Source organism: Choristoneura fumiferana, chromosome Z (assembly GCF_025370935.1).
Source record: "Choristoneura fumiferana chromosome Z, NRCan_CFum_1, whole genome shotgun sequence".
In the NCBI taxonomy this organism is placed as follows: Eukaryota; Metazoa; Arthropoda; class Insecta; order Lepidoptera; family Tortricidae; genus Choristoneura; species Choristoneura fumiferana.
Genome location: NC_133472.1, coordinates 43,974,692 through 44,002,460, shown reverse-complemented (window position 1 = coordinate 44,002,460; position 27,769 = coordinate 43,974,692). Strand labels below are relative to the sequence as shown.

Here is a 27,769-nt window from a genome sequence, read left to right as displayed (position 1 = left end):
GGTCGACTATAATAAGAAAGTACTTTACCAGTTTTAATGACAGTTCCTAATTCAGAAATAAAACAATACGGTTGATTGTCATAAACTCGTGAGTGATAATAGCGCTAAAAATGTCATTAAGCCTTAGGGTGGTAGGTAAACCAATTTCTTCAAAATTGTCCCATGACAGAGGCCGTTTATGAAAAAAAAAACAATTTCTTGGTCGACTATACATAAGTAATTCGGTAGGTACAATAACATTTAACAAGTATATATATATATATTTCTTTATTTCTATGTTGACTAGACATTTAAGTAAAGATTTTCTAACACATTTATAACATTTAACAACATTATAACATTTAGGGATCTAATTACTGTTTTATTTTTGTACGTTTTTTTTGCGTTTTTGTCTTTTTTTGTATAATTTCAATTTTACAGCGCATTGGTTTTTACTGTAATGCTGTAATTTCAACTGATAAATTAATAAATAATAATTTAACGAGTTATATATGAGTAAATATAAAAATAAAATCTTTTAGATTTTCTCAGCAGTTTACTATACGTTTTTTTGTATTAATGACTATTTAATTGTGTAGGTACTCAAAAATATTAAAAGCACCATCCAAAATATTTCGTCACAATAGGTACTTTGTGTTGCATATAAGGGGAGTGGGTTTGAACTTTGTTTGCGCTAGTCAGGAGACACAATAGTAGTGTGTCTACTAACCCACGGCAAGCCCTTAAGGGTTGCACAAAAAAGCTCCCGTTTTTTTAGGGTTCTACCTTCAAAGGTAAAACGGAACCCTAACAAGATCACTTTATTGTCTGTCCGTCTGTCCATCTGTCTGTCTACATTTAAATTTTTACGTGTTTTATCCTTTAAACAGCAAGAGTTAGACCACTACTGCCTTAGAGAAAATAACTTCATTTGACCTGTAGATTGTCCACTTAAAGTTAACGAAAATCAAAAATAATAATGTGCTGACCCAGGCCGAAGGACTTCAATGTACTTCATAAATAGTTCGGCGAATACATAAAGTGTTTACATAAGTATCTCCCCGCGACTGATCGTGTGGTGGCAAAACCGAGACGGAAAAGCACCAGGCAGCCTTAGTTCTTCAACTGCCTTCTTGCGCCATATTCTTCCTCAGACAAGAGTTCATCCAAGAGCATAGACCTAGCTCTAGATCTCCAGCACTCCAAGTTATCTATCACGCTGTCATACATAATTCTAGTCGCTGGGAAGAGGTGATACAAAGCCTTGTAGCATGGCAGGCAGATGTCGGTTAAAAATTTCACCTGTAAAAATGTTTTTGATCTTATCTTTCTTTAGTCTTTAGTGTCTATTGAATCTACTATTTTATTGTCTTCTTTTACTTAAATTTAGATTTGTCACTATACTGCGATACCCTAATTATTATATCTATCCCTAAGAAATGTTGGTCATCAAATTAATCAAATCTGTCTCTAAGTATGAGTCATCAGATTAATGTAACCCTGTATCCTAAACTATAGTTCGGTCATCAAAATTCGATCACCAGAATAATAGATACATATATACTTCATCATCATCCCAGCCTATATACGTCCCACTGCTGGGCACAGGCCTCCTCTCAGAACAAGAGGGCTTGGGCCATAGTTCCCACGCAGGCCCAGTGCGGATTGGGAACTTCACACGCACCATTGAATTGCTTCGCAGGTTTGTGCAGGTTACAAAAGCAAAGCAAAGCTCGTGGTAAATATCAAATGTAATTCCGCACATGAATTTCGAAAAACTCAGAGGTGCGAGCCGGGGTTTGAACCCACGACCCCCTGCTTGAGAGGCGATAGGTCAAACCACTAGGCCACCACGGCTATCACTAATCACGGATATCGCTAAGACGTGTGTTATCCGTTACAACAGGGTTTCTCAAACTTATGGCTCCACGTACCCCTGTTAAAATTTCTAAACGACGGCGAACATGCCAAAGATAGTAATTAAATTGGCTGTTGGAGAAACTAAGTTTATTTTTATTTCAATCATCATCATAATATAATGTATATTATTTATTTCAATAAAAGGTAACAAATATAGGTCAGAATCGTCTTGCCAATGAAAATACAAACTGAAACAAACAACAACAAATAACAAACAAATAAGTAACAAATTTGGAGTTGAAATAAAAAATACAAAAAGACTCCAAAAACCAATCTTAATCATTTTGCCGCAGTCTTGCAGCCACCATCACGTAAACCTTGTCGCGAACCCCCTACCGTCGAATAGCGAACCCCTAGGGGTTCGCGTACCCCACTTTGAGAAACCCTGCGTTACAATATCTTTTAATATGAGTGAGTCTCACGGTAGTTTAATGATCACTCTTTATACTCGTAAGATACACTGAATATTTGTCTCTTATAGCCAAATTATAATCCTTGGCATTACCAGCAGCATTAGTGGCCTAGTGGTTTAACCTATTGCCTCTCAAGCAGGGGCCCGTGGGTTCGAGCCCAGTTTTTCGAAATTAATGTGCTAAATTACATTTGGAAACCACGACCTGGTGAAGGAAAGCATCGTGAGGAAATCTGCACTCACCGGCGATGAAATTTAATAATGTGTACTGGTGTGTGTGAGGAACTACGGCTTAAGCCCTCTGATTCTGAGAAGAATCCTGTGCTCTGCAGTGGAACGTATATTCGCTGTGATGATGATGATGATTGCCAGGGATGATTGAATGGGGTCAAGTAGGTGTATGAAATTCTTCAGCATAACAACTAATCTGACAATTTGTGCATTTGCTTACTTGACTGTTCGGCTGTTCGTTCGGTTTGTCCCGATCCATCATAGGGATGGGCTCTCGACCTGCCAGCTTCTCCAGGTCTCCCTGGTGGAAGAACTCGGCCTGGATTATTGTCGCAGTCTGCAGCTGGACAGCAAATGGCTTGGCTGCTGCAGACAGGTCGGCGCTGGTCATGACTATGCTTCGGCATAAGCTTCTGTGGAAAGTTCATCAGAGAAACGAATTCACAGTTGGTACTTCAGTTCCTAAAAACACTACTGGAAAGGGATATTCCTAGATGGTAAAGACGCAGTATATTACTGAAGTGGCAGTGGGCGGGGCACATTGCTCGCAGGACTGATGGCCGATAGGGTCAGAAGGTTCTCGAATGGCGTCCGCGGACCGGGAGACGGGCTGTCGGTAGGCCTCCAACAAGACGGAGCGACGACCTAGTTTAGATTGCGGGATTGCGGTGGATGCAGAAATCACAAGACCGGTCTGAGTGGAGAGCCTTGGGGGAAAGCTGTGTCCACCAGTGGACGTCTTTCGGCTGACATGATGATATTGCTGGGAAAGTACAGCTCAGATAAAAAAAAAATTAGTATTTTATAATTAGTAGATAATTAGTAGGTAGTCAATCTGGCAGCGCGTCTGAAGAAAAGTGGATACTGAGGCTCATGGATGAAGCCTCAGTGGACATAAAGGTTATCAAACAGATGGTCTATGCGCTGCCTGCCCTAAGGACTAAGATGGAATGCCTCTAAGCTATAGTAATTTCACTGGCTATCTTACCCCTTAACCAGAACACACCAGTACGAGCATTGCTATCCCGTTAACCAGCCGCCAGGCTGGTTAACGGGCAAGATGATGGAGCTATACGAACTTCTACCACCAGCTACTTAAACCTTTAAGGTATTTATCTTATAGTTTGAGCGATATTTTTGTGTAATGTGATTCGAAAAATTGTTAACCTGATACTTAATCGTCTATGTATCAAAGTTACCAAACCATGAGATGGTATAAGGTCTATGGCTTCTTTTACCTGTGACTCTCGTCGTTCCAGTCGAAGTTTCTTTTTAATAAAACCAGTTTGTTTATCTTCGCCAGGTTTGGAAAGAACGCTGCCAAGTCAGTGGCCAGAATGCATTGGCGAATCAAATCCAGAACTTCTTTGTAGTCTTCGCTTGATAAGCCCGAAAATATGTTATGTCCCTCCTGGTGATAAAGATAAATGTCTCATTAAAAAGCCGTGGCAGCTCAGTCGTTTGACCTATGGCCTCTTAAGGCGATGATTGTCGGTTTGCAGCCGGAGTGGCACCTCTAAGTTCTGCGGAATATAATATGCCAATTTACCATAAGCTTTTTGGCGGAGGAAACCATAATGAGGTAACCTTTATACACCTGCGAAGCAAAAACATTCCAACATGGAATATATTAAACGATGTCTGTTTTGTTTACAAGCTTTTATTTAGTTCCACCTGTCCCGTTGTCTGTCTGCCCGTCTGTCTGTAATCAAATCTTGCAACTTAAATTCGACCAACTTCCAGTGGTTGGATTAACTTGAAATTTGGTATACTTGTGTAAATTTAATGGCAATACAATAATCTGGTAGTGAATCCTGGTAATCCGGCCAGGAAAGTCTCTGTAAAATTTAAAGTTTAGATGACAATGCCAGTACAGTCGACTAAAAGTTTAATCAGTAAAAAAAGCTTGTATTAACAATGAATTTTAGGGTTCCGTAACTCGACAGCGATCAACTTTAGGAAAAAACATTTTTTTTTTAACAATTTGATGTAATTCTTTGTTGTACACTAATGTACACTTAAAATAAATTATAAGAATCATTAATATTCTGATTATTACTGATCTGTATACGCGTTATCCGTATTATTCTGATTATCGGATGTAGTTTCTGGAATAAACACACCTAGTGTAAATTGATCCAAATTACTTCCCAAACCATTTCCGCAGTCAGAAATTTCGAAATAAGTTTTACGTTAACGTTACTACTGTTCATTGTAAAGTCCACAGATGGCCAAAGGTTTACCTAACTCAGCCGACTTGTTTCTTGTAATTTTGTGTTTTTCAAATAATATTAGTACGCAACGAAATTTATTAGTACTTGTAAATAATGATGAATTTGCTTGTAACTTTCAAGATATTATCAGTAATTTATGCAACACAATTTTCTAAAATAACACAAAATAATTATGCAACACGAAATAACACGACTTGTTAATTTCTAACTAGTAACTTGTATTATTTTCTAATATTATTAGTCTAACTATGCAATAGGCGCCGTAGCCTTAATTTTTTATGAGACCTCGCTAATAATAATAACAATACAATATGACCATGGTATAATAATATACCTGCTGCAAAATGGTGACCGTGATGTTAAAGTGGTGATGTTCGAGGGTAGAAGTACTGTACATAGCAGCCAGGGGAGAGCCAATGTCCAACATGTACCTGTTGGTGTAACCGCGGTGGTCCAAATCGTGGCACAGACAAGCCACAAACAAGGCTAATTTCTGGAAATATAGAAACTGCTTGGTTACAAAGTAAGAGAATTATTTTTCGTATTCTTAATGATATAATGTTTCAATGACGAGATACAGATTTAGATATTGATGCACAAAGTAATCCGGGAGACGAGAGCAGGGCCAAGCCTACTTCAGTAATGGATCGTTCACAATCATAAAACTTTTAGTAAATAAATATTTAAAATAATTAAGTGATTCGAAAATAAATGCATTCAACTAACACAAAATGAAAGAATATTTTTGGGGTGTCCGAGGTTTTCAGTTATTTAAGTTATCTTGTATATAAAGATTTTTTTATTACTTACAGAATTATAATCAAACCGTTTCTTCTCATCGCGTTTCAGAATAACATACACGGCATTGGCCACCGACCAGCCATGATCGAAGTTATGATACGGCACCTTCCTATAATTCTTCTTCACTGTCAAGAGGAATCGCGTCAACACCGTCACATCAAACTTCCTGATATCAAACAGATCATCAAACATCGTCAGGAACCCTTTGCACTTTTCCACGTCATCAAACTCAAATGGATTCAGAAGAAAGTCATTATAGTTGACTGTTTCATATTTGCTACTTTTTCTTTCATCGAGCAACAAATTCACGTCTTCTTCGTCACAAGTATTATGGTAACTTAATACTTCTAAAGCTATTTTGTATTTTTGTTCATTCCTCACAATCTGATCGTACAGTCTGGCATGGTGTAACGCTAAGCCGAATAACGTAGAGAATATCTTGAACGCGGCTTCGTCTTCGCTATTGAAAACTGTCTTGTTCCGCTTGTTCACCATCTGGACGACGGCTATCACTTGACCTTGTACCTTTATAGGCATGCACAAAATTGTGGTTGTTCGGTAGCCTGTGGCATCATCAACGGCTCTGGAAATATCGTGTACTTGTTTGAATTTATTACTGAATCACGTAATTCTATAACTAATAGCGCTCTTTAGAGTTTCGAACCAAACGGTTGCTTAACTGGGTTAATATCAAGCCCCCGATTATAACCATTACAGGGCTACATTTTTCAATTAATACTTGAAATTTCCCAGAATGTAACAGCGCCGCTGTGGCAATCAAAGATGAAATTAATTAATAAATTGAAGGGTGTCATCTCAGCATTTTTAATTTTGTAAAGTACCTGAATATTTATAATAATGTTTTTTGTAGCCTCTAGTAAACAGGATAACCGTATCTCTTTAATAACAGTAGCAAAAAGGACATGAAGCGTATATGTGTGTACTGCTGCTGCGTTAGGATCATGCGTTTTGGTTTTTTATGAGCTTATGACGTATCTTTACTGACAAAGTCAATGAATTCTTCAATACTTACTTGTTGAATCTCCTATCGGCGTAAGCATCTGTTATATTCATAGTCACTCCATGTGAAGCGACGTAGCCTGCAATACCCTTGTTGAGTGGCATTCTTATTTCCTTCTTCTGAAAATCGTTTTCCTGATGCGGTTCGTATTTCAAATCAAATACAGTTGACACGAGCTCATTTTTATTATTGTCCACTAAGAACAAGGACGCTCTGTCAGCGTTTACCAATCTCTGTGCAAATTCTAGAATCCTTTTTATAAGTGTGTCCAGTGATATCATTTCTTCAAAAACAGCCCTGAAAAATGTTATGTGTGAGGCACTTATCTCATCGCCAACGATTGAAATGGACTCAAAGTCAAAGTCAAAGTCAAAATATCTTTATTCAATTTAGGCTATAACAAGCACTTATGAATGTCAAAAAAAAATCTACCACCGGTTCCGAAAACCTCTGTTGAGAAGAATCCGGCAAGAAACTCAACGAGGCATATTTTTTTAAACAGATTTACAATATTATTAAATGATATCTATACATCACATGTATTTTACACAACTTTATTTTTAACACAGTAGGTTCGCTTTTTGAAGGGATCGCTAATGCGGATCGGAATTATTTCCAAATATCCCTGTCCATGATATAATTATTTACTTTATAATACGCCTTTGATATTAATGTCTTCTTGACAATAGATCTAATATTGCCTATTATTGCCTATTGCCTATTGACTATTATTGCCTACTATAGTATAGCCGGGTAGGAAAGATTATTGTAATACTTACTGGGCAACTTGAAGCAGAAATAACGACAACTGGCCATCCTGTAATAACTTAAAACAAATAGCAGTGAGTAATAAAACAACATGACTGTCAAGAAATAATAAAAGAAAAGGAGAGGTTTGAAAAAAATCCTAAGCTGGCTAAATCAGAAGAGATAAACAGAGTTATTGTACTGCCTGTGGCAATAAATTTAGTAGATAGGTCACCGTGTTAATTTTCGTTTATTTACGCACATGTACAATCAGCCAAATAAGTGGTCTATCAATTTTTAAACAAGTTCCTATCAAATGAATATGTCGCTAAAGTCGAACTTTCAAGTTGACAGACACGTCTATTGGCATTATTGTTTAGTGACATGCAAACGATTATCAACTTAAGGTGGTAGACCAATTTGGCTGATGGTACACGGGCATGCGACAGCTTTATGTATACCGGGTTGGGCCTTTACCACAAACTGAACGACATTAGTTCAGCGACCCTTAAAACTAATGAAGTCTTTCAATTTTTTTTTCTTTTTCATAAGCAAATTACTTAAATAAAACTATTCACGTACGCCATCCTAGAGCCCAATTGACGACGCCTGTTACACTAAAAACATAAAAAAATTAGCTTTACAAGCCTTCGAATAAGGTAATTTAATTGTTTAAATTCGCATTTCGCTCATGTCATGTCTTTCGACAGAAATGCACTTAGCCTGCAACACACCTTTCCGGAAAGGTATTATATAAATTCGCATTCAGCCATGTTTTTCAACAGAAACTCGCTTTGCCTGCAAACCACCTGTACAGAAAATTAATTATCTAAATTCGCATAATGGCCATGCTTTTTGTAAGAAACGCACCCTTTCCCACACTTTCTCATGGTGTATTCCATGTTTAATTTAACAGCGTTTATACCTGCTCACCTGGCAATGTTGCATTTGGTCAGTTTTTCTCGACTATACCGTAAAAATGAAAATGTGGTCTGATAGAACTGTTCTTAATTTATAAGTTAATGTGTAAGAAAATACAAACTGAAGTACAGACGCACAGAAAAACCAGAAAAAATAATAAGACCAGCGCTGGGAATCGAACCCTGGTCCTCGGCATTCCGAACGAACGAACGAATTTCTCCTATGCACCATATATCTCAGCCTGTTTGTTTCTTATTTAGTCACTTCAGCAGCGACACTAGCGACATCTATGCTGTAGCCCTCATCGAGAAACTTTCAGCACTCCATTGGAACTAACCGCTCACCCGGACACTAAGAAAAAATAATTATTTATTCGTAGCCCGGACAAGAGATATCGTTTTATTAAGCAATCAAATTAAGATTGGTTTTTGGAATCTTTTTGTATTTTTTATTTCAATTCCAAATTTTTGTTACTTTTACGGTCATCTTAACCCATACCGAAAAAGTAACAAACAACAAAAAGTAACAGTAAGTAACAAAAATTTGGAATTGAAATAAAAAATACAAAAAGATTCTAAAAACCAATCTTAATGTGTCTACCCCAATTATTCGTAATAGACTTTTATATTCTTTAAAAACGAACAAAATGTTTATTAACGGTTTTTAAAGTAAATAAAAGTCTATCTCGATCACGAATAGTTATTGGAGAATATCATTAATCGGAGTAAACACGTAAACTTATATATTAAGAACAGTTCTATCAGACCACATTTTTAATTTTCATTCAATTTTTATGCTATTTTTTAGCTCAGAAGGTACAAACGCTCTTAAAACAGACATGCAGAACCCTCGCAACCCTATAAGCAAGACTCCATTTCAATCAGAGATGTGCGAGAATGTGTTGCAAGGAATGAATCATCGACCAATAAAAGTTTCATTTACAACCTCGCTCAGCGCGTCTAGTGGAAACAGGCTCTGTGGAGCGAGGATAGGTTAAGCGTGTCACACACTAAGCAGATACGATAAGATATCTGTATCTGAACGCATATCTGTCAATATCGCCCCCAACACAATTCAATGAGCAAACACACACAGCGCAGATAACTTATATTTTATCGTGAAGTATCTGTGGGCACCGACATATATCGAAAGATGGCAAAAATATTATCTGCGTATATAAATTGATCTGTGTATAATATGTGCCGATATAAATATGGTATAGTATTTTATCTGCAGATAGATACAGGTTGATGTGAGAGCCCCGCTGCACGCGAGTAAATCTAGAAGAGATAAACACGAAACCATCCTGTATAAACAATCCGCACCAAAAAACAAGTCTACTCAGTTTGAAGGATTTAGACTGAATGTATCGTCTCGTATATTATCGTATCTGAGTAGTGTGTGACACGCTTTAATGGAGCGGATCTTCGCACATTTCTAGTGGAAATGCTGCATTGGCTTTGTGGAAACTCACCAGATTTACATTGTAGACAGCGGCCGGTGCTAGCTCTTTGCGCCGCGGTGGCACGAACCAACAAGCACGGTCGATCACCTGCTGGAGTTTAGTACGTATAACTTTTTTGAACATTCCAATGTTGAAGAACAAAATTTCGGGAATACGGTATATATAAGTGCCTAATTTAGGACTAATTTTTATTTTATAAACTAAAGCCCGACATTGCATGTTATCCAACACAAAACCATGCAAGTACAGTCAGCAAAATAAGCTTGTAAAAAAAACCATCCTACTATTCCTACTAATTATTTATTATTATTTAATCCTACTTCCTACTTAATATTATAAATGTGAAAGTTTGTGAGTGAGTGAGTATGTGAGTGAGTATTTTTGTTACTTCTTCACGCTGAAACGACTGGGCGGATTTGGATAAAATTTGGCAAAAACTTAGTTTATAATCTGGATTCAAACATAGGATACTTTTTATCCCGGAATTGCCACGTGATAGGTATAAAATCTCGAAATAACAGCCGCTGGGCTTAGAGTCATGAAATTTGGTATGTAGGTAGCTGGACGTCTCGAATAACACATAGGCTACTTTTTATTCATTCCGAAATAATCTTGAAATTGCAACCGCTGGGCTTAGCCATGAAATTTTGTACAGTTGTTCTTAACTTAACCTCAATGAAGATCACGTTAACATTTTGGGATTTCCCAGGGGAATTTTGTTCAATCCCGGAATTTCAATTGTAACTACCAGATCGAATAGTTTACGCGTTCGAAGCCGGAGGGAAACTCTAGTTTTGAATAAAAACTAGTTTTCTCAAATTCATTTATTTTCGAACATGAAACTACCGTGAAACTCACTCATATTAAATATATTGACCCGGATAACGGTGTGCGTGTTGCTCCCAGAAGAAGGGCTACGGAATAGCCCGAAACATGTCGAGCTAAACTCGATTTAGGACGTGATCCGGGTCAATATCCATACTATATACTATAATGCGAAAGTGTATGTGTTTGTATGTATGTATGCCCGTCTTTCACGTCAAAACGGAGCGACGAATCGACGTGATTTTTGGCATAGAGATAGTTAATGGGCCAAAGAGTGATTGCTACTTTTTATTCCGAAAAAATGCACAGTTCCTGATGGAACAGCGAGCGTTTACCGAATTCTACGCGGGCGATGCCGCGGGCAAAAGCTAGTCATTAATATATTTATCTTCATTGGTCTCACCGTTTCGTGTATGTTGGTAGCGATGTGTTGCAGACGAACCATGGTCGGCGAAGGTGATGAAGAAGCAGTAGGCGTCGAAGCTGGTGTCTGTATGAAACAGAAATCTTAAAACTATAAAAAACTGTCCAAGTGTGAGTCGGACTCTAGCACGAAGGGTTCCGTGCCGAAACGTGAAAAAAAAGTGTCATTGACGTAACTCAATTATCTTCGACACCGTGGCAAATCGATAAATTAAAAAATATACTATCCACCCTAGAGATGAAAACGCTATTTTCCACCCGGCTATCTACCGATGAAAATTAAACTTTCCGAACAGGAGAAATGAAAAATATTATTAAATAGATCTGTACTATGCTATTCGACAGTATGGCTATCGCAGTATTTTTTAAGAGTGTTTATGAGTCATTAAGGTTTAGGGTGTTTTTCTAACAAAGATGCGTGACGATGTGTTGCGAGAAATGTGTTATCCGTTACAACAGGGTTTCTCAAACTTATGGCTCCACGTACCCCTGTTAAAGTTTCTAGACGACAGCGAAGCCCTACCTCCCCCCCAAGGCACCCAAGTAATAATAATAATAATAATATAATCTTTATTTCGGAATACACAGGACTCCATAGATGATTAGTAACAGAGCTTATTTCCTAAAGTTAGTACTTAAAATTAATCAATTAAATTAAATTATATGAGTTAACCTAATAAAATTCAACATTTCATTTAACTGCACATGCCACCCCCTTAATCTGCCCAACCCAGTGCACAAGTATTGGGCAGTCGTACTTTACAGCAAGCACGCTCAGAACTAATAATAATAATAGTAATAGAACTGGCTGTTGGAGAAACTAAGTTTATTTTTATTTCAATAAAAGGTAACAAATATAGGTAAGAATCTAAGAATCGTCTTGCGAACGAAAATACAAACTGAAACAACAAGTAACAAATTTGGAGTTGAAATAAAAAATACAAAAACACTCCAAAAACAATCTTAATCATCTTGCTGGTCTTGCAGCCAGCATCACGTAAACCTTGTCGCGAACCCCCTACCTTCGAATAGCGAACCCCCTAGGTTCGCGTACCCCACTTTGAGAAACAGCTGAGCGGGGCGGATTAGTAACTAATAAAAACGCTTAATCTACCTATCCTCGCTCCGCTCAGCTGTTTTCACTAGAGTTAGCGTTTCCAAAGCCGGATTATGCCAGTGCGGGGCCTGTAGCATATATTGTTATTATTGTACTTTATTTAAATTGATTGAGAAAAAACATTCCTCTATCTAAATTGACGTTTTTTATGTTCAGAAAGCATTGGTCCGCGGGGCCCCTAGACGCGCGGGTTCCGTAGCATTTGCTGCTCGCTATGTGCCTAATCCGTCGCTGAGCGTTTCTATTGGTCTATGAAAAACTCTTTCCTCGCAGCACCTCTGATAGAAGCGCAGTGCGCACTCTAATAAGTACGTGTAATACTTAATACGCAGCTAAAGGGCTAGGTATAACTAATAAGCCGTATCATCTTTATAATAATATTAAAACTAAACTAACCACTTCGTGCACGTTACTAGCAAGTTGTTGCAGGCGCAACATGGCTGCTGATGGCGATGAGTGTTCCGAAGGTGTCCTCGAAAGGGTCTGTTGGCAACATAAAAATAATCAACTCAACGCTACCTCCATTAAATTATAATAATAAAGTCAAAGCAGTACAAATTGTAATTAACCTTTTACGACAGAAGTTGCCTCCTAGCACAGGGATATTTAAAAAGAGTTAGCACCTCTTTTTAAATTGTCTAACATGTGAGTAAGAGAGGGACACCAATAGTTGCCGGCCACAAATTGCAGTGAAAATATATAAATAGTCAAAATACCACGCACAGGACTTATCACGCTAACACTGGCCGTGGTCACGAGGAGACTGTCTACTCGTGACCGACCACGGCCACTGTAATATTACCGAAACGTCGAGGTAAATATTACTCGATCGTGTGTGATGAGTCCTCTGCGTGGTATTTTGACTCTGAAAGTTTAAGACATTATATTATAAGCTTAATAAATAATTTTGAATTTTGAAAGTCATTTATTTCTAATATAATAATCCATTTAAAGTACTCTTCTGTTAGTTTGGGTACGATGACATTTGCTTTTTTTCCATTCCACGCCATGAATGTTTCAGGATGTTTCAGGCCAATATTTTATAAAAAATATATACTTGAATCTTGGAAAAACAAAAAAAAACACCATGTAGCTTAAAATATTTCGTAATAATGAAGACAATAATATGACGAACAACTACCGGAGGTATATCCTGAAGGACGGTACGGTCGACATTTGTCGGGCATGCCGCCGTCCTGGGGAGTCACTCAGGCATATTATCTCCGGTTGTTCTCATCTTGCTAACGGTGAGTATTTGCACAGACATAACTTAGTAGCCAGGATTATCCACCAGCAACTTGCTCTTCGATACGGCCTTGTAGACTCTGAGGTGCCGTATTATAGGTATGTCCCTGCGCCAGTTCTTGAAAATGGTCGTGCCACGCTCTATTGGGATCGATCTGTCATCACGGACAGGACTATTGTAGCCAATAAGCCTGATATCGTGCTGACAGATCAATCAAACCGCCAGGCAGTGCTCGTCGACATCACCATCCCACATAACGAGAACCTCGTGAAGGCCGAGAAGGACAAACTCAGAAAGTACCTTGACTTGGCTCACGAGGTGACTGCTATGTGGGATGTTGACTCGACGATCATTGTCCCGATAGTCGTTTCGGCAAACGGTCTAATAGCGAAGAGTCTCGACCAACATCTCAAGAGACTCTCGCTAGATAGCTGGATCAAGGGCCAGATACAGAAGGTGGTACTTCTGGACACGGCACGCATCGTCCGGAGGTTCCTCACTCTGCGTCCCTGGCCACCGGTAGCTTGGGCCCTGCCCCGTTACCGGCGGCAAACTAGATTAGGTTTTTATAATATTTTTATTTTGTATGTACTTTTCTGTGTTTTACTTTTGAGAACTATTATAAAAACCTAAACCTAAGAATGAAAGAAAAATAAAGACAATAATACAATATAAAACTAATAAGCTACATTTTAATCTCTTCAACTTTCATCGCTTAAGGCACTTGCCCCACCGCCGACGATGAGCGAGAAGCGAGTAGAGCGAGTAACTAGAAACGAGTGGGCGAGCAGCGAGAAGCGAGTGTAGTTTTGTCGCTCGGCTGTAAGCGACGGGCGATTACTCGCTCCACTCGACTCGCTCGTGCGGGGCGGCCGCCAAGCTGACATCGCTGAACGAGTATCTATAGCTCAGCGAGTTTTATAGCTCTTGTCGCTGCGAAAAAAGATGTGAAAGCGAGTTCTCGCCGACAGTGTGAACAGCCATCGATCAACTATTAATATATGTGTCTCTTTTACTCACACAGGATCTTATATCTTTTGTTCATTTCTTGAGCGAGAAAATAGTCGATAGCCAATCGTTTCCTCGCTGGCGGTGAGACAAGTGCCTACAACGGATTCAATTCAATTACAATAGAGAAACAATAGAGCTTGACTTTGCCTTATGCTTTATCGACCGGATCGGATCGCTTCCACAATCGTATCAAATCGTTTGACTCGAATCACCAGCCAATTAATACGAGAGCGAAGGTCCTTGAGTCTTTGATTCGAGTGTTTCGTATTGTTTGATGTTTTGAACTGTTACTTTGTTATTCAATTTTGTTATTACGGTTTTTGTTATTTTTTTTACCGTTATTAGTTTTGATATAGTGCCAAAGAAGACCGCATGGTTTGTGAGACCTCAAGAGACAACCAAAAACACTTACTACGCGGGTGAAGCCGCAAGCAAAAACTAGTTAAAAATATAAACTATCACCACAGAATAAGTAATAGCACAAGTACAGAAGGTTCTCTCTTTTGATGTTGACGAAAGCCGCCATTTTATATGCCTACGTAATTTTTATTAGCAAAATCACCGCGCACCATCAAGCAACATTTAACTCTAGTGCTGCGCGCGAAGGTCGTTATTATTCTGCACCTACGTTTTGGCTTAGGATAAGGTTGTAAATCAATTTAAAAATAATACTCACATATAACTTAAGAGTAAATTCGGACAAATACTTAGTTTTCTAGCATTTTTAAATTGACGCGCCTACGATCTCCGACGGTCACAAAATGGATAATTGTACAAGGTCGCGTGCCGTATGCGTCGTCGGCTGCCTCAAAGGTTTTGTAAACCCGCAGTGGGCATTGTTAAATCGCGAATTATCTATCTGTTCTTTTGTCGCACTCGCACTTAATATGGTTTCGAACAGAATTGGGTTAGTTAGTGTAATTTTATGTAGGTACATAATAGAAAATAGTAAGAATTTTAGTTTTGCAATGAATGACATTTTCATGAATTACTTTACCAAAAAAAATAAATTCATGTTCAGTCAGATAACATTATATAGTTTCCATACTATTTAGTGTTGCTATACACATACTGTTTCAGCGCTCAAACTGTACAATTTAAATATATACCTACTTATTCCGAAAATTTAAACACCACGCTATTTATTTCATGATAGATATTCTAATATCCTCACGAAAATCACACAGCTACGTGTAGCGTTACGCGTCGCGACTAGTTCGAGCGCGACTGCGACCGTGCATGCCGGGCGGTGCTCATAGCCCTAGCGAGTTAACCCACGCCGGCGTGGGGTGTTTTGATACTTACAGAATCGTACCTATATCGCGGAGTGCGCCGCGCCTGCTATCACAATAAAATCGATTACACACCTTTAGCATATTTAATCGAGAATCGAAATAAATCGATTCGAATTTACATTGCCACAACCATTATTGCTTAATGACATGTGTCACCGTACCCAACCTATCCGAAAAGTATAGTAAGGCCGAGGACTGGGTGCCAGTCGGTAGCGGAGCGTGTGGCGGAGCGGTGAGCGTGTTTACTGCGTAAGATCATCATCATCATCATCATCAGAAAAGCCTATATACGTCCCACTGCTGGGCACAGGCCTCCTCTCAGAATCCGGGCTTGGGCCATAGTTCCCACCGCTGGACAGGAATTTAGACACGAATTTTTCCTATGCATACATATCTCAGGTTGCTTATTTCTACTACGCTACTTATGCAGCAGCACTAGCGACATCTATGTTTTCGCTCTCATCGAGAGACGTCACATTCTATCGGAACCAACCGCTCACCCAGACAAGAGATGTCGCTACTAAGCAATCAAATTATGATTGGTTATTTGGAGTCTTTTTGTATTTTTTATTTCAACTCCAAATTTGTTACTTTTACGGGTATCCCGTGAAACCATATCGAAAATACAAACTGAGACATGGATGCACAGAAAAACCAGAAAAAGAGACCAGCGCTGGGAATCGAACCCAGGTCCTCAGCAATCCGTGCTGCGTGCTATAACCCCTACACCACCGCTGGACAGGAATTTAGACACGAATTTTTCCTATGCATACATATCTCACCCGTACCCGTAAAAGTAACAAATTTGGAGTTGAAATAAAAAATACAAAAAGACTCCAAATAACCAATCATAATTTACTGCGTAAGATAATGTTTGATAATTAAATTATCTGATGCGAATTGATGTGCGTCAATTGTATTTATCGCATAAAATAACAGCGCTTTAGTTGGCTTTAAGGACACGTACTTGCATAGTGGTGCTAGCAGACGCTCGTTGGTTGCGACGATCACCGTAATATGTCACTTGAAGCGGTATGTCGTGCTCCGGCGCCTCGCACCCTGCGAAAAAATCGTAGGTTGTACAACAAGAACATAAAACGAGCCATTTTACCCAAGCTCAAATAGCCACCCGAGCCGGTACGGCGAGGGTGGATACTCACGTCGAGGGGAAAATGGGAAAATTTTACACTCTGCTTTTCACTTAGATTGCGAGGAAATGAAATATCAACAGTGGAAAAAATTGTTCACTTACTATGTACCTTTTATTGTTCATGCATCATTATATAATTCTATTTTTAATTTAATTTTATTGGTCTATTTTGATTGATTTGATTGATTTTTAGTTTTATATAAGTTAAAAATTATAAAAAATTATATGTAGAAACTTCTTGGTCTGAAACGGAGATTGTACTTTATAAATGCACTAGAGCATAAAAAGTCATTTTATGTCGCCTAGATCCAGCATAAATACGAACTTTGCGAGCATGAGATGTGAATAACAATTTTTAAATGATTTTTATTATAGACGATGATTTTTAAAAATAGATTCAAGATTCAATAATTGGCAGCGGTAACAGTTATTGTATTTTTCACCTATGATGAGTTCTGTGACACTTGAAAATTTTCCGAATTAAGCATAACTATGTTCGTTTTGCAGGTGGTAGGACCTTGTGCAAGGTCCGCCCGGATTGCTACCACCATCTTGCTCGCTAATTCTGCCGTGAAGCAGCAGTGCTTGCACTGTTGTGTTTCGGCGTGGAGAGTAAGACAGCTGGTGAAATTACTGGCACTTGAGGTATCCCGTCTTAGGCCTCTAGGTTGGCAACGCATCTGCAATACCCCTGGTGTTGCAGATGTTTATGGGCGGTAGTTATATCTTACCATCAGGAGACCCATTTGCTCGTTTGCCATCAAGTAAAATAAAAATAAATAAAATAAATAAATAAATAAATAAAATATTTTTTAAAAATAATTTCTGTTTCAAGCAAAATAATCAAAAAAAAATAAAACTGTATTTTTAAAAAATATATAGCAATATCAGACAATATCAGTGTCCATTATATAGACTTCATCGAATACGATAGAAAAATATTCATTTTTTAAATGACGCAATGTGTGAAACGGAACAGAGTAGTGACGTGACACAACATTATCGGCAATTGCCGCGGTGCATTATTTAATAACAATCAACACTAAGGTATTTTAAAATTTTAAACAAAACTTGCAAGATTTTGGAAACGCGGCACACCACTCCAACACGGCCGCGACAATCTTGTGACTTGTGACTCTTGTGGCCAGTGCTTGTCAGTTTTACTGTTAGTACTAGTGCATCTGCCTTGTATTGTATACGAGTTGAGTTTCCGTTGCATTTTCCTTGCATTGTATTTTGTTGTTGTTGACTTTTGTTACTGTTTCTCGTTAAGTTTGTTGTTATTTTTTGGCAAAATACCGAAACGGTCTAAAAAGACTGTTTTGAAGTCCCAGAGTCGGGAGTTTGTAATTCGTTTGAGGGATTATTTCGAGCGAGAACGAGAAAACGGTGGCAAGGTGGGCGGAAAACTGGAAAAACGTATTTTTTTAAATATAATGCAACTTCTCAAAAAAAGGGACTAATAACTCTTGGAAAAATCGATAGTTCACTCGATAAATGGTACATCTCTAAAACTGTCAAACTGAAAACGTCACAGAACTCATCATAGGTGAAAAGTATTATAAGTCACGCATAGAGGAACCGCAGATTTTTTTCGTTGCTATTTTTTTCGAAAATAGCTTAATATAATGTGACATCGGATTAATTAACAAGGAAAATCGTAAAGACTTTTCCTTTGAAAAGGTTCCGTGTTGGGTCACAAATTAAAGTCCGTACCAGCTCAAAAATCCCATAAGGTACCTAATAGACCCAACAGTTTAGGTTACTTTAAAAAAATCTAGAAAACTAGACTTGTTTTTCCTTTTTTTTCAGTTTTTTACGGCAGTCGGGTGTCGTACTTATTTATTTTATTTACAGTTGCAAACATCCACACGTTCTTACAAAAAAAGGCGAAACACACAATCGGAATTCAAAGCGACCTCTTACAAAGGTTCTTTAATCCGACATCAAAGCGATGTCTTACAACGGTTCCTCTTGCCAGTTACGTACTATAATACCGGATGTGGCCTGTAATACGAGCAAATTATTAAAGCATAGATCGTACTCGTGAAACAAAACAACATTAGTTCAGCGACTTTTAAAAATAATGGAGTCTTTTTTCATACAAATTAAATACTGCTATCAATGTACGCCAGAACACAACTGACGTCGCCTGTCACGCTACAAACATCAAACATTTTGCTTTACATTGCTTCTTCGAATAAACTTTAAAGTGTAGTTTTAATTATTTGCTCATATTACAGGCCACACCCGGTATATTATGTACTTACCTATATAAATAATAAACCTTATCACAACAAGATCACTAGTCTCTGTTGAACAGACACAAAAGTTCGTGAGAGGAGCGCGCCAAAGTTCCCATAGTTTGTCATAATTTTTTTCCTAAATTTTTAAATGGTCCTATAGAAAACTTTGAAGGTTGTTTTATAACAATTGTAAATTAAAAAAAGAGTTATATTATAACAAACGATACATTCTGACTTGCGAGCCGATAATATGGATCAGTGAGTGAGTGAGACGAAACTCTTCAACTTAACCCCCTCTTCGCTTTAGTTGAACAGAGTTCATTGACTTAACCCCTTCGTGCCCCTTCCTATCCGGCACACCGAAGCGCAACAAGTGGCCGTGTGAGCGAGACGAAAAACAGATCACGAGGCCAAGGTCAAGGTCAACAAAAAAACTTTTAAAATTACGAACTAAAACCAAACACTTTGCTTTCCGCGATATGGTAGCAAAGGTTGGTTTCAGTTCAAATTCGCACAAAGCGTTTTCGCTCCTTTGAGTGGACGGCTTTGCCAACTTCTGTATTCCCGAATCGCTACAATCTCGCCGTCTTTTTGAAGACCTCCTAGAACCTAGACTTCGTAGACTAGAAGAGATCCTAGACTTGTCTAGGATGAATGGGCACTTATTAGGAAGGGTGCTCCAACTTCGTCCACTCTTCGTTTACCATCAGGCGTGTTTGTGGTCAAACACAAGTCTATTTCAGTGTAAAAAGAAACAGTAGAGCTCGGAAAGGGTTAGACGTTTTGAAAGTTTGTATAACATGGACATACCCTGTCATTTGATGGTAGTTGTTCCATGACCTTTCTCTGTTTAAGTGGATACGAAACGCAAGAAGAAATTAATTGAAAATAGAAATTATTGAAAAACTAATAAACATTTTCTACGATAGGCTCTCCTAAGCCTAAGCCTGTAGCTTTGTATAGTGTGCGGGCCAGGGCCCGGTTGTGTGTGGGGATTTGCGCCGTATTGCAAATTTGCAATGGAATAGGGTGCGGGCTTGACAGCACAGCTCGGTCGTGGGCGGTAAGCATAACATTAAGTAGTTAAGTTTTAATTAAGTAGGGTACAATTGTTCTAAGTGAGCGCAATATTCGCCTATAAACGTCATAGTTTGGCGAAATTAGTTTTTTAAATAAAATTATGTACCTTTTTTTTTTTTTGAGAATAAATAAAAAAAAACTAATTGGAGGGCCTGAGCCCATATCGGCTCGCGTACTTATTGGCAGTCCGAATGTACTGTTGTCAGAGCGATTGTTTGTCATAACTCTTTTTTTCTCTGAGTCCAATAATTGATCAGAATTGCTATAAAACAAACCTAACCTAACCCATACTTTGCTATAAAATGACCATTTAAAAATTTCAGCGGGAAAAAATTATAACAAACGATAATTCGGACAAAATTACGGTATGACTCGCGAGGAGTATGCGAATTTTGCGCTCCCAGAGATTTTATTTCTTAGATTAGTATATTAGCGTGACGTCAGCCGTGCTAAAAATTGTCGCACGGCGTGACAGTACTCTGGCCCCCACTCTCGAACTTTGGCACTCTAACCCCCTTATTCATAAAACTTAACAAGCCTACGTTAACTAACAAATGCTTTGTCCCTTTCTAACAAATACAAATGTCGAAGTGACAGATAAGGACAAACGAATTTTAGCGGCATTTTAACTAAAATAGGTTTGATTGTCGTTTATGAATAAGGGGGTTAATCTTTGTAAATTTTCATTTTATTGGTTTAATTCATTTGTTTAAGTTATCATTAGGTATTATTAGTATTTTTTTATGTAGGTAATTTACGTTTAGGTTAGTTTTATTTTAATTGATTATGTATTGTTTTATTTTCAATAATAAGTACAAATAAATAAACAAAAATATGTTTCATAATTATGTATCTAGATAACATATATTTTGTGAGAGGTAGTGACGCACTTTCTTTGTATTTTCATTATTGTTCATTATAATATTTTCATTTAAGTATAATAAACATCTTATTTTTTTTTGTAAACTCAATAACACTTATTTTCCCAGATATAAGTAAAGCCAGATCAATTTGGCATTATTATTATTAATAATAGAAACGCTTAATTTACCTATTCTCGCACAGCACCGCTCTGGTGGAAACAGTTGAGCGGAGCTAGGCGATGTAAATGAAGCGTTCCTATTGGTGCATGAAAACACATTCCTCGGAGCACATCCTCGCCACATCTCCACTTGAAACACAGCCTTAATTAACACCATTAACGGTGTTAATGTCATTCGTCCATCCTTTTGAAAGGAAAATCCGTGTTCCATAACCCCTTTTATCACGAAAAAAGTTTAATATTATTTCAGATAGAGCGTGCGGCGGGGCGAATTGAATTATTTCATGAAGGACTAGCCGTTTTATCCAGAGGGCAGAGAGCAGTGGAGGTATCGGGGGAGGCCTTTGATGCGTTGGACAGATTAGGCTACTAATTTGCTCTGTGCAGCGACACCTAGCGTCCGCAACTATGTAGGCTCTGAGGCTCTGAGAGGTTTAGAAATTTCATCGAGGCATTGTGACAAAAATCAAAAATATCACGTATTGATTTATAATGCAAAATTACTGTGATACGGATTTGGGTGGAGAAACGGTTGTGAATTCATTTTTGGTCATTATAATTAAATTTGGTAAGTAAGTAAAATTGATTCAAAAAGTGTGTTTTATTTTTATTATGTCAGGGTTTGCCTACTTCATGTTTAGTTGTTATTTTACAGTACAACAAAATGATAAAGCCAGTTTGATGGTTTCTTTAAATAATAGTGAACATATACATTGTTTTTGTATCGTTAGTAATATATTAGAGATATCGTTTCAGATCGAAATGATCATTTTGAAGACCGGGTTTGTGAGTCCGATACCGATATCGAATCGGATAGTGTGATAACGCTCTTACATGACATGTTCTTGTGACCGTGACCTCAATCCTGGTGAAACCACCTAAAATTATTTGAGATTTGATCACGACTGCTATCAATTACAATACGATTACTTGGAGTTAACACTTGACAGATGGGCGTGCCTTCAGTCAATTTTCAAGGTTTGAGGTCATACAAATAAAATAGTTTTTACATAATCTGTAAACGTGGGTAGCGGTATACTAAAAATGGCTTTATTATTATAAGTTTTATCTCCAAGTAATTGTACTGTACTGGATTAGAAAAATTGATTCCTGAGTGATTCCTGATTAGATGACCGATTACCTATTATGCCCGGCCGCTAAGTACCTACTCAATGCTGACACATTGCACAACTATCAACATCATCATCCCAGCCTATATACGTCCCACTGCTGGGCACAGGCCTCCTCTCAGAACAAGAGGGCTTGGGCCATAGTTCCCACGCGGACCCAGTGCGGATTGGGAACTTCACACGCACCATTGAATTGCTTCGCAGGTTTGTGCAGGTTTCCTCACGATGTTTTCCTTCACCGCAAAGCTCGTGGTAAATTTCAAATGTAATTCCGCACATGAATTTCGAAAAACTCAGAGGTCCGAGCCGGGGTTTGAACCCACGACCCTCAGCTTGAGAGGCGATAGGTCAAACCACTATGCCACCACGGCTTCTTCTTCGGCTTGCACAACTATGAAGTTCCTTATTATTCTACTCTGTCGCACGCAACAAGTAATCATTGCATTTTTTCATTCAGGTACATAGTTTTGCAATATCTCAGGATTTACATCACGTTGATTATAATTCATTGCTATCTTCATATCAGAAATCATAACCAAATATTGGGATTTTTATAGGACGTTGGATGTATATGTTATGGCAATAATGACAATGCTATATCGCAAAGTGATAGGGCATTATTAATGACAAGCTATAAGTGCTTGACTATTTATCACATTGTCCTGGCATTATGAATATTGCTACATGATCGTTGGGCGATTTGATAACACTGACGAAACTCCGCAGCGGTTAATAGCATCGACTTGAAATTTGGTACGGAAGTAGTTTGGATGACAATGCAAGTACAGGGTAATTATTTGAGGTGTAAGATAAATGTTACAGAAATAAAAACACACATTTTGATGTGGTCTGTTTTATTTTGAACATAAGGATATGCACCGATAAGATGCTTTATATTATAAGAGATCGATAATGTTTATTTTGGTTAAAAAAAGCAAAAATCCAATTTTAACGGTAACAAAAATGAGCACCGGGACCACGAAAAAGAACATTTTGTTTATTTTAAAATCTTATAATTGTACTATTTGAATGAAAATCCGATCATAATGAGAAAACGAATAAGCATTATTTAATTAATCAGGTATCAACAGAAATAGACAATCGATATCTATATAAAAAAAATAATTAAAACTTGACCACGAAAATGACGACTACAAATTGTCATTTTTGTAACCTTTTAAATACTATCTAGAAATTATTTAATTAAAGTAAGATTAATAACTTCAACTCACAAACCAAAACAGCTTTCAATACCTTCCCCCCGTGCAGGTCTACGGTAGACCCGAACGAAATTATGTTACAACGAAACAACACAACAAAATGCTCCTCTAAATGACGAAGTTTTTTTTAATATTTAGATATATACATTTCACACGTACATTCAGGGCAAAATAATTCTTGAACCTCTCGCCAGTTAACAAAATTGGCGTCGCACTGGTCATAATTCCTATAACCACACCTGGAGCAAATGTTGTTGACGGTCAACCATTCTTCATTTAAATCAATTAAATCAATAACGGCATAAACGATTACACTGTAAAAAGCAGAAAATTCTATGAAAAATGTTATGTATTTTTTCTACTTGTAGGGAAAATCATCTTTTTCGTGGTCTTTAATCAGTTTCGTGGCCCATAGCACCACGAAAATGATGACCACGAAATTGAAAAGTTCTTACTTTCGCGGCTCTGCAGTAAATATCCTATAGGTTTGAAGCAAATGAAATCAATATTGAATAACTTAACTGCAAATGACACAGCACCAGTAAAACATTATATTTATTTACCCAATACTCACCAAGTCGCAACCGTAACGAAAATGACGCTCGATCTTTGACGCAAATCTAACTTGAACCTTTATTACATTAATTATAGATAAATGATTATGGCTTGCGATAAACATTATACGTCATATTTACGCAGTCTTATTTTCAAAGTTGCTTATAGTTAAAAAAGGATTTACAGGAGGTTTGACCTCTTTTTTTGTTTAAAATATTACTTAATAAGTGTGGCTACGAAAATGATGGTGTATTTTGGAACAACGGGAAATGTAGAAAAAAATAGTCTTATCAATGTCCTAATTTTTTTATGTTTGCATGAATGGTATATCATATTATGAATATTCAATCCATGTTTTAAACAGCAAGTTTTTCTATACCTTGTATTTTTTACAATACTACAAAGTAGTCAGGGATAATCCGAACTTGACCACGTAACTGACTTTTGTGCAGAAAATTTAAGTTATTGTGGAAAAAAAGATAAAATAGAATAAAATGTATTTACCACAAGTTTCAGTGATAATATCTTAAGCAACTTAAAAACAATAAACGATATATTTCTAAGTTTATAACTGAAAATTTGAGTCTGAACACAGTTGAACCTCTCGAAATAATAACCCAGTCAACAAAATTACAGACAGCAAAAAAGCTTGTGCTTTTTTTTTAACAAAAGCTATCTAAATGATTTAACATTGACCGTTTACTGTCAGTTTGATTGTCTTCTAAAAACGGCAAAACGCTTAAGAAATTAAGGCTGTCTTGCAGGAAAAAATAAATCTAGATCTAGTTAGTTAATCCAGGCATAAGCTTGGCAGTTCCATACAATTTGACAATACTAAACTGAGCTTAACGCAAACTCGAGATTTATGTTGTTTCCAGCAAGTAGCCATAAGAAGACTTAAATTACTTACTGACTTAGCGAAACGATCGATTTTTATGTTAATTAATTATTAATTATTATAATATTCTAATACTATTGTGAATTCGAAAACTTGAGTATGTTTGTGTGCATGTTTGTCACTCCCTCACACTAAAACGGCTGGGCGGATTTGGATAAAATTTGGTATGTAGATCCCGATATTCCACGGTATAGGGATAAAATCTCGAAATAACAACCCAGTGGGCATAGTCATGAAATTTGGCATAATTGTTTTTAATGCAAAGATAATGAAAACCACGATGTAATTTTCGGGAATTCCCACGGGAATTTTGTTCATCACTTCTTAGAGTTACAAGAAGAAGAGTTACATTTGGAATTCAGATAACTAAACTAGACATCGGTAATAACACATACGCTAGTTTTAATCCCGATATACCCACGGGATCGGAATTAAATCTTGAAATCTCATTCGCTGGGTATAGTCACCGAATTTGGCACTATTTTTGATATTGCAACGTCAGTACAGACCACAATGTAATTAATAAATTCCCACGGGAATTTCGTGAAATCCCGGAATTTCAATCCAACTGATTTACGCGGCAAACACTAATAAATAAAATAAATATATATCGTGGGACACCTGACACCAATTGTCCTAGTAAATACATATTAAACATCCAAGACCCGAGAACAAACATTCTTGTTATTCATACAAAGCTCTGCCCCGGCCGGGAATCGAACCCGGGACCGCAAGCTTCATAGTCATGTTCTCTAACCACTTGGCCATCTGTCAAACACTAGTTACAAATAAAATAGAAAAAAAAACTGTTGGAGTTTCGGAAGTTTTAAGTATTAATTAACACCTTGTATACAAAAAGTGATCGTTAATTAGATTTAATACTCACAACAGGTTAAGAAACTACAGTATTTTCTTATGCACTGCATCTCGAAACTTTTCTGTTTGTTTGTAACAAATTCGCGGGTTGCATGCAAGTGTGCACGCTGCGGCATCCACTAGATGACAGGGGATGCGCCGCCGTTGCACCACCCCTTTAAAAAGGGGGTGGGCCGGAGAGAGATGGCATACGTTTTCAATGTCACTGCCGGCATTCACTTTCGTACATGCTTGGTGCGTCAAACGCGTATGAGCGTGACATTATCCTAGTACTTTAAGCGCATATAAATTAAATTAAATAATAAATAAATAAAATTACGGGGCACTTGAAACCAATGAGGGCTATCGTTTTTTGTCTCACTAGATGGCGCACTGTTGCGTGAGGTTTTTAAGTATGGCTTTCAAAGTCTGTTATTACGGGCGTGAAAACAAAGTTTAGTTTAAAATCATATTTAATACACCTTAAAACCGTACCATAAAAATATCGAGCATGCCACAGTGTTGCATAGTCCCCGTTTTGCTCGGAAAAAAGGGAGGACAAAGGTTTCCGAAAGACAAAACTGTCTCAAAACAGAGACATTCATTACCCCGGAACGCATATTTGCCATAATTAATTTCAGAAATTGCAAAATATTCACAAAATTATTCTAATTATAAATAAACCCGCATAGCTCACCCAAAAACTATGAGATTTGACATTTCGGAGACCTCACGCTACACTAGCGCCTCTAATGGCGAATTAGGCGATAGCCCTCATTGACCTAGTCCCAAAGTACTGTGGGGGCTGTAACTAGGTGAGAGCTTAGGTACTGGGGATCAACGCGCGTGACTTTAAACTCAGTTCAAAATAAACAACTTCTTCAATCATTAATTGATTATATTTTATTTTAGAACTTGGCAGTACTTATAAATAGATTTACATAAAATGGCACCAGCCGCTTAGGCTATCGGGAGCGATCTGCGCTCCGGCATGTATACCGCTGTCAATCTGTTTTAAAGTTATATTCTAGAAACACAATATAAAAAAACCTATCCCTTTATATAAAACTAGGTTAGTCTAACCTGCCAGGTGGTCATTTTTACCACCTGCCAGCGGTATACAGCCTAATTCCTACAGTACCTAAGCAAAGCTTGTGTTATGGGCCAGGCAGCGGATGAAATGCAAAGAAAATGAAATTAAATAGTTTTTTCTGCTAGAAAAAGGGTCGCAAGATATATACGTGCTCTTTATTCAGCTTGAAATTGCATGCACAATATTAAATTTATCATTATATTTAAATTTAACAAAATAAAGATTTATTATTATTATTAATACAATTAGGCAATTATAATAATAAAAAAATCATGTCAAAATTTACTACTTATTCGAGTTACACGAATTAATTACAATACAGTTTTGTATATCAAATCAGCTAGGTAGGTACGTAATAATAAGTCTTTAGCTGTTTTAATAAGTTGCCATGATTTTTAACAAATTTCGATACCTATATCAAATATGAACATGGGAGAGGTAGCACAGCCCAGATGCTTATCGGCGTAAATTAAAGTAATAAATTAATAAAACTATGTACATACATAAAAATATCTTAGACTAAATACTTACATAAATTAGAAATATAATATAATTTATATAATGACCCGGATAACTCACGTCTTAAATCGAGTTTAGCACGACATGTTTCGGGCTAATCCGTAGCCCGAAACATCGTCGTCAAAATGTCGTGCTAAACTCGATTTAAGACGTGAGTTATCCGGGTCATTATATCAAATATGAGTGAGTCTCACGGTAGTTTCATGTTCAAATAATAATATAAACTAAAACTAACATAATCGCTTAAAGTACCCCAGAGACCCTTGACAACCTTGGTCCGTGGGGTCCCAGCACGATGAAACTTTTCAGACATTTCCAAAAGGTTAGTAGAGG

At 37.5% G+C, this 27,769-nt stretch overlaps 1 protein-coding gene across 1 annotated transcript; it reads right to left on the bottom strand.

Annotated features, from left to right (window-relative positions):
* Positions 1 to 657: 657 nt before the first annotated feature.
* On the bottom strand, positions 658 to 25,938 carry LOC141437864 (probable 3',5'-cyclic phosphodiesterase pde-5). Its single transcript, XM_074101418.1, has 12 exons — positions 25,856 to 25,938; positions 16,616 to 16,707; positions 12,493 to 12,579; positions 10,960 to 11,046; positions 9,741 to 9,818; positions 7,378 to 7,424; positions 6,611 to 6,895; positions 5,587 to 6,160; positions 5,111 to 5,269; positions 3,781 to 3,953; positions 2,763 to 2,955; positions 658 to 1,281 (listed from the first exon to the last, which is right to left on the bottom strand). The coding sequence occupies exons 1-12, from the start codon at positions 25,893 to 25,895 to the stop codon at positions 1,093 to 1,095; spliced, it is 2,004 nt and encodes a 667-aa protein (XP_073957519.1). The 5' UTR covers positions 25,896 to 25,938; the 3' UTR covers positions 658 to 1,092.
* Between the last annotated feature and the right edge of the window lie 1,831 nt (positions 25,939 to 27,769).

What these genes read in the sequence shown, in the direction of transcription:
- LOC141437864 (XM_074101418.1), bottom strand. Translation starts at nt 25,895, where the DNA reads ATGCAGTGCATAAGAAAATACTGTAGTTTCTTAACCTGTT. An exon ending in TTTCTGCTTCAAGTTGCCCA is followed by an intron (nt 6,896 to 7,377) that starts GTAAGTATTACA and finishes AACATTTTTCAG; the next exon opens with GGCTGTTTTTGAAGAAATGA. An exon ending in ACGAACAGCCGAACAGTCAA is followed by an intron (nt 1,282 to 2,762) that starts GTAAGCAAATGC and finishes ACATTTTTACAG; the next exon opens with GTGAAATTTTTAACCGACAT.